The sequence below is a fragment of the Sinocyclocheilus rhinocerous genome, unplaced genomic scaffold (assembly GCF_001515625.1).
Source record: "Sinocyclocheilus rhinocerous isolate Xijiao unplaced genomic scaffold, SAMN03320098_v1.1 scaffold12, whole genome shotgun sequence".
In the NCBI taxonomy this organism is placed as follows: Eukaryota; Metazoa; Chordata; class Actinopteri; order Cypriniformes; family Cyprinidae; genus Sinocyclocheilus; species Sinocyclocheilus rhinocerous.
The window spans coordinates 840,211-856,229 of NW_015626394.1; the positions used below are offsets into that span (position 1 = coordinate 840,211).

Sequence of the window (16,019 nt, forward strand, 5' to 3'; positions counted from 1 at the left end):
TTTATTTATTTTTTGGAATAGCAAGCACAGATGAGTCATGCATAATGAAGAAAATGTGCTGAAGTCTTTTCCATAGTCAAACACAAGGATCACCTCATGCAGTGTTCACAACTTTTTGCTCCTACTGACTTTTCTCAAAGTAATTTATGACCTTTTTTTTGGGGGATGTGACATTAAAGAATGGGTGGGTGGCCATAATTGGTCAGTGATAAAGGGTCCCTTTGCCTTCAGAGTATTCACATTAATGAAAGCAGGAGTAGGCCAAATGATGTTAAATTACTTCACTAAGCCAATACGGTTTGGAGCTAAATGGAGCTTCTAATATATATTCTGCACAGAGAAAAAGAAAAGAACAAAAATCAGATGGATATTAAAAATAAATAAATCCTTTGTTTGACCCGTCCTCAGGTTATAACAATGCCAGTCACTTTTTAAAGTATCTTCACTAAATGAAGCAATGGGGGAAGTCGTGACCTAATGGTTAGAGAGTCAGACTCATAACTCAAAGGTTGCGAGTTTGAGTCTCAGGTCCGGCAGGGATTGTAGGTGGGGGGAGTGAATGTACAGCGCTCTCTTCCACCTTCAATACCATGACTGAGGTGCCCTTGAGCATGGCACCGAACCCCCAACTGCTCCCCGGGCGCCGCAGCATAAATGGCTGCCCACTGCTCCAGGTGTGTGTTCACGGTGTGTGTGTGTTCACTGCTGTGTGTGTGCACTTAGGATGGGTTAAATGCAGAGCACTAATTCCTAGTATGGGTAACCATACTTGGCCACATGTCACGTCACACTTTTTCACTCACTGTCTTTGTACAAGTAGCTTCAGAAAATGTGCCGCCACTTTCATGCATATAGGATGCTGTGCTATAACATGAATTTAGTTTGAAGGGGTTGCACATAAATCTCTAACCATGTAATTTAAAGTAATGTAGAACAAAAAAATGAACCGTTTTTAATTTCTGTATTCAGACACTAAAACCACCCATTCATTCTCACTTGCTGTTGAAGCAGTGTGGCGGTCTGGCCTGGTAACTGAAAGCTTTCAGGGTTGCGAGTCATGTACAGTAAGTCATTTTGAATAATGAGCTACATGATTAATTAGTACGTAGCAGCTCAGAGGTGCTGGAACCTGACAGGTGAGCACCTGCGGCAACTGTTGTGGCAGCAATGCTATGCAATTCGGCGCCTACTGGCTGCAAGGACAGGTTAATAGAGCTACTGACCTCTGACATCGGCCATTTCCATTCAGCACTCTCATGATTGAACAGATCAAAGTCATAACTCCTGACCTCTCTGGCTCCATCGAGCCCATGTAACAGCACAAGTCGTCTTTGTGCTAGCAGCTCTCTCATGTTTATGAGCGAACAAAACAATAATCCAGATGCCATTAGTCACCCTTTACACATAAAGACATAGATTAGTCGTGTACATTTTGTCAGCATGTGTTTAACGGGAACCAGTTGAACTACTGGAACATTAGTTGGACAAAAATAATGTGAACACTCATTATTATTATTATTATAGGGGCTAATATCATTTGTGTAGGCTACAGTGAATAACCTGCTGCGATTATCTTTTATTTATTTTTTCATTGTCTATATTTCCTGGACAGCTGGAGCATCAAGATGAACTTCAACATCTGCCCTGGCCAGACAAATCATCTGACTTGAATATTATAAATCATAGCCATATAAGCCAGTTTTGCAGAGAAGAGTGAGAAACCCTCTTCCAACATCTCCGAAGCAACTGGCAGATGATCTGATAGACAACATTCTACTGGAGACTATTCACAAGTTGTATGAATCTCTTCTAAGAAGGTAGGAAGCTGTATTAAAGCCAAATGGTGGTGAAATACTTCCCAGGTCTTCACATTATTTTGTCCAACCCCTGTATAATGGTCTTAAAACAATACATATTTAGTTTGGTTTATGCCATTGTAGTCGGTATGTGCTAGGCAGCTTCCTTCATTAGCAGAGCATGGCTGTCGGAGCAGAGGTGTTGTGGGATTAAAGTGAGATGAGTGCCTCATCAAAGAGACCGTCTCTCTCCTGACTGCTGCGTTTCCGCTTGCCTGGATCTCTTAATTACTTGAAATCTCAAGACATGCTGCTTTGGTTTAGCCACGTCTCCGCACATTAGAGCCGCACAACTGAATCCAAACATGCCGTCTGCTCGTTCCATCTTCCGTCTGTTCTTGGAACGAAAGCGACTCACCTTGATGAGATTCAGCCAAGTAGAGTCCCCATCCAAACATGCTCACTGATTATCATCAAGCTCCATTATGTTTTGTTGGACTTTGTTATTGATTTGCTCAAAGTATGCCTACCTTCTTATTCAGCAGGCTATCACAGTCAGGGCTGGAGCGAGATCATGGCTGCTAATGCCTCTGTGACCATGTTGCGCACATCCCTGCCAGCCATCTGGTGCTTACTGCAGTCATGTATCCTTAAAGAAACTGCAATGCACAGAGACAGCTTATACATCGCTACAGCTTATCAAAAATAGTCATTTGCAAACTTGGATAAGGGAATTACATTTTTGGTTAAGAGCACTGTAAAAATGGACACATTCAAAAATATATACATATATATTTATTTGATAAGCAAATTTACTGAGCATGAACATGAATCTTACCTTTGTTATCTTAAATTGTTAAATCAAACAAACGTATAAACAAACAAACAAAAAACTATAACGTAGACAAACTATAAACAAACGTTGCAAGAATATTACAGTCATATTAAACCCAATGTCCCCTCAGGTTATTTTCACTACAAAAAGAAACTAAAACTATTAGAAATAATTTTTTGTTAATTAAAATAAAGCAATAAAAGAAAAAAATATATATTTCAGGAAAAAATGAAAATGTGAAATTTTGCTTGTTGAAGTTGAAGTAAAAAATGCTAAAACTAAAAGCAAATTAAGAGTATTAAATGCTCTTATAGTACATAAATACTAAAATAACATTGCGTTTTTATTAAACAAGAGAGTCCTCAATGTTATTTGAAAGACGTGAAAGTAGGGGATACTGTATTTCATTTAAAATACAATATATTAAATTATGAAAAGTTTATTATTTCACATTTTATTATTGACATGTTCTTAACAAAGGATTATATTTAATAAGCTAGCAGGCTAACAGGCTAGTGGTATGCTAAGCAGTTAAAGAATAAGAAATGTTTAATTTCCCAATCTATAGCTATTTATATTATAATTAACATAAAAATTGTGGCCTAATTTGTGCAAAAGGATCCAATGGTCACGACACCGGATTCATTTTTATATAGCGTTATCATGCTATTCCAGTGAGCTGTATAACATAAAGCACATATAGCGTCAACATTTAACCTTTTTTTTTTTTTTTTGAAGTGGTAAGCACCACTTGTCTTTTGAATTTGTCTAAATTGATTATTTTATACTAAACATGCTAAATATAAGAATCTTACAGTTTCTGCAAAATCTTACAGTTTCTGTAAACTTATGAGCACACAACTGTAACAGGTGAAACCACACACAATCATCCATTTTTGTTTTCTATGTATTTGTATTGAGGTTCTGTTCATCTGTTGCAGAAGAAGTCCACTGGGAAACATCTTGCCGGAAACATGAAATGGCATACAGAGCATGCGAGGACTGAAAGCTGCAACAGAAAACAAATCAATGGCTATAAAAGTGTCACCTAGATTGACAGTGAGCTCTGTTTACTACAGAGCATGCGTTATGTGCTCAAGAACAGGAACCATGGCAGAACAGAGCCCATGGATGGGGAACAAAGCCAAAATGGATTTTATGAAATTGCTTGTGACTGAATGAAAACACCTGTTTAAGACAATCTTCTCCCAGGATGCCTGTTGCTGCTGTTGTCAACACTGAAAAGTAACACTTGAATTTGAGGCTTTTTTATGTGCTGAAAAGTTGACGGGACAAGTTTAAATGCTTTTTTTTGTTTTGTTATTCAGCTATGGTGGGAGGAAGAAAGGGATCAATGTTCTTTCAATTCTCTGAGCAGTACTGTGAAAAAAAACCAAAAAAAAAACAAACTTCAATACTTCATTCTTTGAAAGGAGAAAAAGTGAAAAATACGTTTTTTTTTTAAAAAGTAAAGGGAATTAAAAAAAAACTTGAAAACATGCTCACGGTTTGTGTCCTGTTCTGGGGATCGTTAATCCAAAACCATTAGATTGATTTTTAATGCAAAAGGATGAATGCAAAGTAATTCTATTTAACATTCACATAACTGCAAATTGTTGTTAGTTTCAATAAAAACCTAAGAATGCAGTGACATGTATATACACACACACTGTATAAATAAAATATCTCCATATGATTATAGACGTCTTTTTTATTTGGTTTTGGAATTTATTTAAAGTATTATTATTGTCAAAGTTTTCAAAGTCTAAAAAGAGCTCATCCTATTCAAATTCAACATGAATAAGCAACTTCTCAAACTAAAAGTTACATGAACAGCAGACGATTAAATTCTCACACTATCACTAGGTGCATTTACATGGAGCATTGTATTCCAATTACACGTTTACATGCAACCAAATAATCTGTTTGTAATCGGATTGACTGCTTAATCGGACTGAAAAGCCTTCATGTAAACACCTTAATCGGCTCAATCGGAATGAAATTTCGATCGGATTGAAGGGGGTGGTTTATTCCTTTTCTAATACGATTGAGAGTGCATGTAAACACTCGATCGGATTGAACCCCGAAACTGAAAGGACTGCGCAATGTGCAATGATGCAGAAATAGCTTAATGAAGTATGACGCGCAGAACGAGCGGTTCTTCCTTTTGAATAAAGTGTTGTATAAATGCGTGTCCTGTCATTATAAAACTCTCCTTTCACTTGGCAACTGTGAAGTGGAGCAGGACAACCTCCCACCAGTCCTTGTTTTGGATTCTCATCCACAGGCAACCCGTTGTGGGAGCGGGGAGGGGCATTTTTACTGCGTGATAAATATGAGCAGCACGGCACAGCGGTTTATATGTATATTTATCCATAAATGGATAAATATTAATTCTGCTGTTAAAAACAAATAAAGAAACCGTGTAGGAGTGTGGTTATGTGCAAACAAGAGAGAAACTCTATATTTGTGCAGTGTGCGCATGTAAAAAACAAAAAATCTATTCCGATTTGAAGCTTGTGACATATAAACGCGCACATCAACCCGATCACTTTATTTAGCGTTCATGTAAACACTACATTCAGATTCATCAGTCGGAATGTTTTGAAACAAAAAGTGTCGAATGAAATTAATTCAGTCCGATTGAACCAAAAATTGTGCATGTAAACATTTAAAAGTCCAATCTGAATGAAAATGCTCCATGTAAACACCTCAATCAGAATAAAAAGGCCCAAACAGATTCATCAATCGGAATGAATTCAGTGCGAATGAACTTAAAATTGTGCATGTAAACATTTAAAAGTCCAATCTGAATGAAAAGGCTCCATGTAAACACCTCAATCAGAATAAAAAGGCCCAAACAGATTGAAATTTTAATCGGGTTGAGAGGGGTGAGATTAACCTTTTCTAATCCTTTCGATAGGACATGTAAACACTTGAAGAAACCTGAACACCGTGTGTTTTGAGTTTGAGCTCCGTCAAATTAATTCTTTGTCGTCTAATTTTTTATCTTAAAATCAATTTTATACACCATCATTTTCGAATAATTGCTGTTAATAGTGTTCATCGTCTTTTTTATTACGTCTTAAATTGATTTTTCCGTACATTTCTGCCATATGTACATTAATTGACAGTCACCACTGATAAGCTACCACTAAATATTGTAGAAACTTAATTTGCTGTAAAGTTGCTTTGCAATGATTTGTATCGTGAAAAGCGCTGTACAAATAAACTTGACTTGACTTGACTTGATCGGATTGAAAACCGAAACTGGAAAGTTTTGCGCATGTGCAATGATGTAGAAATGGCGCAATGATGCGCGGAACGAGCCAATGTTGTTATAATGTTGTTATAAGCATCATTGCACAAAGCTTCATGTACTTTTGTCTCCTAATTAGGACCAAAAAGAGAGAAATATTAAGTCTGCTTTTTAAAACAAAGAAAAGGAGTATGGTTAGTATGCAAAAACAGCGGGAAACTCTGTATATTCTTGCAGTGTGTGCATGTCAAGATTAAATCTGATTTGAAGCTTGTGACATATAAATGCGCACATCAACCCGATCACTTTATTTAGCGTTCATGTAAACACTACGTTCAGATCCATTAGTCGGAATGATTTGAAACAAAAAATGTCCATGTAAACGTGGCTACTAACAACACAAACATAAGCAAAATTCACAAGAAATAATCTATGAGAACAATAACCTATAGGCTTGCATGTAAACCCCAGGTTTTTTGGCTGGTGTACCACACAATATGTTAACAACTCCTGAGTACACATACTGTCCGCGGACGCCCACTCTAAATCCTGATGTCATCTATGATCTCATGCTTTGAAGGGTGTGGGGCATCGCAGAGCGTGTGCAAACTCCAAAAACATGAGCTCATCATACACCCACGATAACACATTTAGTGGAAAAGAAAAGTTGTTTCCTCGAAGGTCAGGCACATGTTTTCTAAAGGCTGTTTCACACCATGCCAACGTTTCAATCAATCCGTGTAGTATTTTAAGATGGCTTCATACACGGCTTAACCAATCATATTTCAGAGTCAGAACTATCGGTTTTATAACTGCTATTTTTATGGTTTCTCTTTACGTACTTCAAGCCGGGTCAACATCTTTATGACAGAGAGGCCAATAAGACACGATTCCTTTTTAAAAACATCTTTTTAATAAGGTGCTAAAAAAATCTTTGACATGTTTCTGCAAATGGACAGGGGCACGTACGCCTCTCCAGTGCCACTTACGATTAGCATTACAGTGACAGAACAGAGCACAAGCACCGACTGCAGCACAATCACAGTGAAGAGGAGGACAGAACAAAGGTCACTGTTAATTAAGGCAACGTTAACAACAGGTAAAATAGAGAACTGTTCTGTACAAAGACACGAAAAAGTGATTCACATGCAGGCTTTTCCCAGAGAAGAACAGAACCGTGTGTGTGTCCAAAGTTCTCGGTTGGAAAGCTGTGGAAACGTGGGATTCAGCGTGTCCGTAAAACACTTTTCCTTTCCACTGATAACCGTCAATCAGTTCCACTGAAGTCAACACTAAATCCAACAGCAGACAGAGATTCATTTAAGTCTCAAGCCACCAAATTTCACCTTTCACAGCAAAGTGAAAGTGGCAAAGCAGTCCAGATTCAGATGGGTTCCATTTTTATGGTAATGTTGAAAATGCAGGAAAGAACAGCCCAGCGTGTGCATGGGTCATACAACAGGCTGTATTTAAAAATTTGAGAGGGAGTATTGCACTTGTTTTTGCATTAGGTTATGCCACAAATCATGACAGGCTACAGAGCATGGCTATTATTGCTGGTGAATAGTGTTGTACTGTTCCAGCAGTTCATAATGCCATGTTTAAATGCTCTTCTGCAACAGTACTCAGGCATAAAAACCATTAACAATCCCTTATTGTCAATATTAGTGTATTAATCACTAAAATGAGTTAATAAATTACATTTAAATGCATGATCAATTGCATAAAATTCTAAAAGGCTTGTGCAACAGACACCCACTGCGCGCATGCTACAGCTATAAACCAAGCCTTCACATGAGAATGGGACGAACACAAATGGCTACCTAAACATGAATAATACAGATCCCTCATCACATAAACTGTGACCTCAGACGCCTTGATGTAGCATGACCCAGAATCGGACTAATGGATGCAAGGTGATTAGCTAAACACCACAGCGGAGTGGATTATTCTTTGCATAATATGGGTTGATACGGAAAACAAGAAGACTGGAGGACCACAGCTTCTGCCACTTATTGACAGTACTATCACAGGTCAATTAAAGCTTGGATCTCACAGGCTATTCACAAGTGACACTACAGCTCTAAGAGGTCCCCGGTCCACAGACGGCCATAGCTCCCGCCAGGCGGCTAATTGAGCTTGTCTATAATTATCCATTACACTCCCATTAGATGTGGTGAGAGCACTACAGGAGTCATCACCATGGGGCGCTGCCAAATCAGTGAGTAGATCCGCTTGTATCCATGTCTCTCTAAGCAATAAAAGTCCCTTTTATTGTGCCAGTATGTAATCACATAATTTCCATTAATCGTTAAAAAAAAAATTTTATACAAATATTTTAAAAAGTCAAATAAAACATAAAGAAGGGATGCGTCAAGGAGGCAAAATGTCAAGTAGAAAGGTCAATATCTACACTTCTTTCTTCCTTAGTCAGGTCTCAGTTCCCGCTGTTAGTTATGATGCTAACACAATGCACTGCCATCACTGCTGGTCATATATTTCACAATTACAACATAAAAAACCCCAAAAAAACCCAGATCCATAAAAATGAGCAACATGCTGTGTGCTCTTTCTCTGCACTCTGCTGGAATATAGTGCCCATAAAAAGACTTCTTCTGCAGTCTTCTGCTGAAAAAAGCTCACGCGGTGTGCTCAGACAGAGACAAAGACATCCAAATAGAGGCGGTCATACGATTCCCTGAAGAAGAGGAGGAGCAGGAGACTGAAGATGCAGGAGCCTGTAAGACACCAGTTCAACCAGGACAGCTCTGAAAAACAAAAGAGCAAGGTTGACTGATGTTAGGGATGACAGCTTTTAGAGCACCAGATGCCATGTACAGTATTTCAATGCATGATAGAAGACGTGTTTATCATATTCTTATAAATAACTCTAGTCCATACATTTCTTATTTTCTGTATGGTTGAAGGTTCATGCATTTTTTGTTAATCAATAGAAAAAAAAATATATAAAGTTTAAATGAGAAACTATTAAACTATGACAGGTGAGTTACTGCAAAAAGACAGTCATTGCGACATGGTAAATTACCATTTTCATAGGTGTAACGTTATACTATTGGCTTGGAAAATACATTAATTTGACTAGAAACACCAGAGACCAGAAATGTAAAGCATCGTTCCAGTCAGGCGAGACTTAAAAAAGTGGATATAATAATAGAAATAATGCCCCACATACTCTATTTTTTCATTTCACGACATTACAGAACTAAAGGTGAAAACTTACAAACATCAATTCACTTGACTAAATGTAGCTGGCACTTCTGACCAAACCACATACAAGTTCATGCTCCAATAACCAAAGGCAAATAGACTAGAGAAACAATATAATTGTCTGAAATATTTTATAGAGTATGTGAGGAAAAAAAGACACACTGTTTCCCACAGCCGCTGTATTGCTTACATTGGGCAGTTAAAGATACGAGAGGTTTTACTTTAAGGTTGATGGTTAAACCAATAGAATCATTTCACAAGCAATGCACATTAATACTAAGATTCCCATTAAAAGATGACACTGAAAACAGCATGTGAGAGCTGTGCAAGCACATTCAGAGTTGACATATACAGCAGCGATTCAATGCATGAAAGCCCCACACCAGCTGCTGTGGCCATGATAGAGCGCCGGGTTGAATATAACATAAACCAGGTCAAACACACAGACCCTTGAGGACAAAGGAAAGAGTGCAACTTAATTTAATAGAGAAGTGGCTTTGTAATTTTCACAAGCAATGCACATGAATACTAAGATTCCCATTAAAAGATGACACTGAAAACAGCATGTGAGAGCTGTGCAAGCACATTCAGAGTTGACATATACAGCAGCGATTCAATGGATGAAAGCCTCACACCAGCTGCTGTGGCTCCGATAGAGCGCCGGGTTGAATATAACATAAACCAGGTCAAACACACAGACCCTTGAGGACAAAGGAAAGAGTGCAACTTAATTTAATAGAGAAGAGGCTTTGTAATTTTGAGGCGTCCCGTATCCAGATAACAGGTTGATCAATTGCCCCTGAAGTGAGAGCTGCAATCGATGGCAGAAGGTGAAATGCATGCTGGGTCAGCTGCTGAGCCCATTTGGGCTAAATGATATGATTTAGCCATGCAGCACAATAAACGCAAGCAGGTATGCTCGAGGATAGAGCCATGTCGACTTGAAGAAATGGGAAGTGGGGATTCTTTCCAAAAGCCCCCTCATTAATCAGGCCTTACTATCCCTTCAGCAGTGCTGGTATAGCGGCAGGTTAATGGAGTTGTGTTTATCTGGCTATTATGTCTGTGCCGCACGCCTGCCCCAGCCTCATCAATTTAAAAGAGAGAGGTAGCATCAGCAGGCGGGATGTCTGCACCGAATGTTAATGAAGAGAGCGGCTCAACTCAGGTAATCCAATCAGATGCCCCACAAAAATATGTGAGTCGTCAACAGTCACCCTTCCAGCGCTAATGAAAGGCAGAACTTCGGACACAGCGCCCATCCTCTCCCTGAGGCAGCGACACTATGGAGAATGCAAAAGAAGTTGGGTTAAAGGATTCGATTTCTCCCACCTTCTCTCGCAATAATGGGAGCACAGCAATTATATCCTGTCTGTCAGTTTACGCAGCAGTCAAACTGTTATGTCGTATTTCCTTCCTCTTAATACCTGACGGCAGAATGCAGAGATGTTGTTATTAAGGGTACAATTTAGCCTGTCTCTTTTCTGCCATCGTCTCAGGGGCTGTAATGTGCTGAAAAGGCCACGGCGGAATGACAGCGTAAACAGGCCACTCACCGTGACACTCGCAATCTCTTACACCCGGAGCGTTGGGACAAAAGTGAGGACAAGGGGGGAGGGATGAGAGGAAACATCCTACAGCCGCTGTCTCACGTCGTGACCAAGCGGCCCAATGTCTTCGCAGTCACCCACAGGGCTCCTCACTTCCTGTCAGGCAAGCTAAGGCGTCTGAGATGGTCCTCTTATTGCTGTAATTATTCTTAATCGGTACCCATTCAGCTGGCAGACTGATGGCATATTTCAGTTCAGTTTAATGTCTCCCTCTGGCCCCAAGCAGCATCGAGAGAGGCTGACTGACAGTTCGTAGACTCTGTTTTCTCCTTATAAGATTAAATCACACCTATATTTTGCACCTATGAGTTTGATCTGTTTACCTGGTTTGGCCTGGAAAAAATAAAAAATAATATATATATATATATATAGAGAACAAACGAGCAGGTACAATTAATATGTATACAAAAATATCCAATGTAATATTGCTTGATAAAACATATGGTACCTATATATTTCATCCCTATGAAAAGTACTTAAGTGAAAAAATGACACACCTCAGCGTTAACTTAAACAGGTTAAGCATGGTGTGAAAAGCTAGGAAACCTGATTTTGCTGAAGGCTTACCTTCACAGGGAATTGAACATTAGCTAAATCAAACGCTGCAAAAAGAATTTAGAGCAGGAAGTGCACACTCTGGGTCTCTAAAAAAGGTTACTGGACCCTTAATTTTTATTATTGGCATTTGACATAAGGGCCACCTATAGAGAACAAACGAGCAGGTACAATTAATATGTATACAAAAATATCCAATGTAATATTGCTTGATAAAACATATGGTACCTATATATTTCATCCCTATGAAAAGTACTTAAGTGAAAAAATGACACACCTCAGCGTTAACTTAAACAGGTTAAGCATGGTGTGAAAAGCTAGGAAACCTGATTTTGCTGAAGGCTTACCTTCACAGGGAATTGAACATTAGCTAAATCAAACGCTGCAAAAAGAATTTAGAGCAGGAAGTGCACACTCTGGGTCTCTAAAAAAGGTTACTGGACCCTTAATTTTATTATTGGCATTTGACATAAGGGCCACCCTCAGACACTAGATGACATGGCCTTAACTAAGCCACACAATCAAAAAGGCTGCATGTTCAATCTTTACCAGCTATTCACAGCTTTCAGATTAAGGGTGAATGAACCAACCTTGCCAATTTAAATGGCCAGCTGGGAAGGACAGCAACGGTAACTCAGTGAAGCACATCCCTTTCACTTCATTTTAAAGTGAATACAAAGAATGTGTAAGACATTTGTGAATGTATCATTGGTCACAGGCACTTGCGATTCCTGAAAGCACATCAATTCAACCTTGGGTGGTTGAAAAAAAAAAAAAAAAGAGATTTTTTTTCAAATGGTTTTGAAAGAAGTCTCTTTTGCTCACCAAAGCTTTGTGAATGTATCATTGGTCACAGGCACTTGCGATTCCTGAAAGCACATCAATTCAACCTTGGGTGGTTGGAAAAAAAAAAAAAAAAGAGCATCTAGAAAATAAAAGAACATCTTTGAGGCAGGCCAATCTAGGTGAGGCAGGCAATTTTCAATGCACACTGAAAACCCAATCTAAACCATAGTTCAGATCTATATTAACAATGGAATGGAAAGAAACAAGGTAATTACAAGAGGGTAAACAACAGAACTCGGTCTCAATCAGGATTAAAGGGTCTTTAACAAAGAGAGAGAGAAGGACATAATGTGTCAAATATGAACCGCTCAAAAGCTTGATGTCAGTAAGATTTTTTTTCAAATGGTTTTGAAAGAAGTCTCTTATGCTCACCAAAGCTGCATTTATTTGATCAAAAACACAGTAAAACACTAATATTATAAAATATTTTTACAATTTAAAATAACTGTTTTCTATTTTAATAATATTTGTATTTTATAATAATAAAAATTTGTATTTTAATAATATTTCTTAATGTAATTTATTCCTGTGATACAAAGCTGAATTTTCATCAGCCTTTACTCTAGTCTTCAGTGTCACATAAGCCTTCAGAAATCATTCTGATATGCCGATTTGGTGCTCATTTCAATCAATGTTGAAAACACTTGCGCTGCTTAATGTTTTTGTGGAAACCATGCTACATTTATTTTCAGCATTCTTTGATGAACATAAAGTTCAAAAGAACAGCATTTATTTTTAAATAAAAATCTTTTGTAACATTATGAATTATTATATTGTCACTTTTGATCAATTTAGTGCATCTTTGCTGAATAGAAATACTAATTTAAAAAAAACAATGGTAGTGTAACTTAAGAAATAAGTTTTTGTCTTCATGATTAGAAAGAGGAGTCAGAGCTTTTCTAATGTGCAAGTGCCCTTGAGGTCAAAGTATGCTTCAGTTTTACATCTTGTGCGCATTTGCATTATCTGTGCCTTTGCCTCGAACTGATTGCACTGGTGGTTCCACTAGATAGCAACACTCACAGTTAGGTCATTCCTAACTAGCCTATGAAGATTTTTATAGCCTATAAAAATAGCAGAATAGGAAGGAAAAAAACAACATCTATGGCTGTGCAAGTGTTGTTAATTTCCCTAGGTTTCACATTTTAAGTGGAACTGCACCTTTAAGAGGAAGATTTTGTGCAGTTTAGTTAACAGTAAGCTTATTTTTTGAAAAGGGCTTTCTGCCAGTGGAAACAGCAAGAGGTTGCAGGATGGTTCTGATGAAACAAACAGAAATCCATTCATCATCTCTTCAGTGCCTACACACCGGTTGTCCTAAACAGAAACAAAGTGTTCAAAACTCAATAGAAATGTCAACACAATAATCTTCTATATATAGAGTCCTCATTGTTTCAACGTTATTTTCAGCCATGGCACGGTGTTGGCGGGCCAATGCTGCTCTGACAGCCACACAAAGGCAGAACGAATCTCATGGCTTCATTTGGGACCGATAACCCAATCAGATTTGAACGGATGAGCCAGTTAAGCTCACTCATCTCAATTTAATCTTCTCCAGGGGATCAGCAGAAAGACGGAGGAGTTTTCGCAGCCTGGGAGCCGTCCAGCAACCTGACTGCTCATAAAACAGAGATCCGTCAGCCGGTCAGTCAAGGCCACTGACAAAATGGGGATATGAGTGTATCACAGCAGGCATCTGGACTTGAAAGTGGTCAGTGTGAACAGAGGTTGACAGCTCCATAATTTATAACATATGTTAATTTCTGAAGAAAATGCGTGGTGCTTGCCTGCACCCACAAGTGTTGTGTGTGGTTTCCCAGGCATAGCTATGAAGTTTTAGAGATGCTCTAGGTTGTTTCTAGGATATTCTTAGGCTGATGTTGCCAGGCAACTCTGGTTAATGTTGCCGTCAACGGGCAACCAGGTGAGACACAGGGCCCACGACTGATCTAAAGTATCCAGAAGAAATTTGTTACCCATTCTCAGTGGGAAAGTGCCCAAGAAACATTCCTCAAAAAAAGTTGCCCGGCAAAATTGCTCAAAAAGTTGCCCCGTGTATCATCAGCCTTAGTGTTGATTAGTTGGTTGCTAAATGTTTCAAGTATTAAAAAAAATAAACAAAATAAAATTCATCGCATCACATTCTGATTCCTATATTTCGCTCAGGTTCAATGCACATCTATGGTATTTTTTTAACCCGTTTTATTATTCTTTTATCATACTGCAAGTCTGATTTTACCCCCTAATAAACCAATAAACAAATAACTAAATAAATGAATGAATGAACGAATGTACGAATGATTAAACAAAATAGGCATAAAGCAAATAAAGTCTGCTATTAGGACTCTTAATATTATGATGTGATTAAATCCCCAACTCTCATTACTGTAATGCATAAAAACACATTTTACAAAAATGTATTTATATTACTTTATTTATTATTTTACATAATACAATAATATATATATGTACATTGCAATTCAATTATTTCTAATTTTTATCTTGGTAGCATTTGTTTTACTACTTTTAATTTACAAATGAATTATAAATTGATTTTAATTAAAACAATTAATTTGAAAAATATTTTTTACGGCGAAAACTGTACTGTGTTACAGTAATGAGAATCATTAAAACAAATAAAAAAAGATAATACCAGGCCAATTATGAAGAACTGTGGGATAATTATCCTGAAAATAAAATCACAACCTAAGTATATTACATTTTCTTTAAGATTTTTTTTTTTTTTTCATCTTTTGGTTCTGGTGTGAAATGTTAACTAGGCATTTCCTGGACAGGTTTTGGGAGATTTCGCCCATTCACAACATAGAACATTATTAATAATTCATAATTATTACAATCACACGTGTTATTTATGTGTATATATGTTATGTACGTGTTATGTAGGCACACCAAAACACAATGCTTCATGTTTCTGAAAGGAAAACACATACAGCCTTTGTGTCAACCTGACGAAATGGTGTCCACCAACAGCAAGCGCTAGAATAAAACTATCACACACTACCTGTCAATCCAATGAAACCTGTCAGAAAGTGATACATGAATGTTCAGCTGGAAGCTACTATTTACACAGCAAGATCGGGCAGACAAGTCAATCTTCCTGCACATTTTTTTTCATATTTACACTGAAAGTTCATCATCATTCAGGAGGACAATGACTTTGGGACTGTGACACTGTCCTAAGTGTAAGTCTCTTTAATATCTCTGCCATGTGTTCCTGTGTGTTTAGGCTGAGGGAAAGCTTAGTTTTCTTTGCTGTAAACCCTGCACTGCCTTTCAAGAGTTAAAATATCAAGGTACCTGTGAAGTAAAAGGTGAGGCAAAACAGCATAAGTCCAGTGAAGAGGTTGCTGAGGAAGGTGACCACTCCGCAGGTGATGCCCTCAGGAACAGGGTAAACCGTCTCAATGAACAGCTCCAAGAAGATGGGCACACTACTGTTGATGAAGATACCCACCAGGATGCAGGAAGTGTAGAGAGTGGCTAAAGGAGCAGAGAGAGAGAGAGGGCTGTATCTCAAATACATTTCTAGAATAATTCCTTCTTTACACAGGAAAAGAAAGACAACCTTGCAAATGAATATTTGAGGGGAAAAAAACTTTCTAACTCAATTTACCTGTGCTGGCAAACCCTGTTTCAGCAGATATTACTCTAATCGACTAAGAAAACACTGTTACACCTCATTCTTAAGTAATGATTATAATGTACTAAATTGGTACTACAGAAACCTTTCTTTTTATCTTAGCACAGCTGAAGTTTAATGAAGTGTGGAAATTGCAAATGTTTTTTTTTTTCAGTATTAAATACACTTTCATTTCCAAAATTCAATTTTATTTTAAATATTGCCAAAAAGAAACACCCTGTTCTAAAAA

General features: G+C 37.9%; 1 protein-coding gene across 1 annotated transcript in view; it reads right to left on the bottom strand.

The window, feature by feature from the left end:
• Window positions 1-6,799: 6,799 nt before the first annotated feature.
• LOC107714431 (disrupted in renal carcinoma protein 2 homolog) overlaps window positions 6,800-16,019 on the bottom strand; it is a 28,833-nt gene continuing 19,613 nt past the window's right edge. The window contains exons 7-8 of the mRNA XM_016520267.1: window positions 15,448-15,630; window positions 6,800-8,658 (exon numbers count right to left, since the gene is read on the bottom strand). Of these exons, the coding sequence (XP_016375753.1) occupies window positions 8,543-8,658; window positions 15,448-15,630 (299 nt within the window). The 3' untranslated portion in view covers window positions 6,800-8,542. The remainder of the gene's footprint in view (window positions 8,659-15,447; window positions 15,631-16,019) is intronic.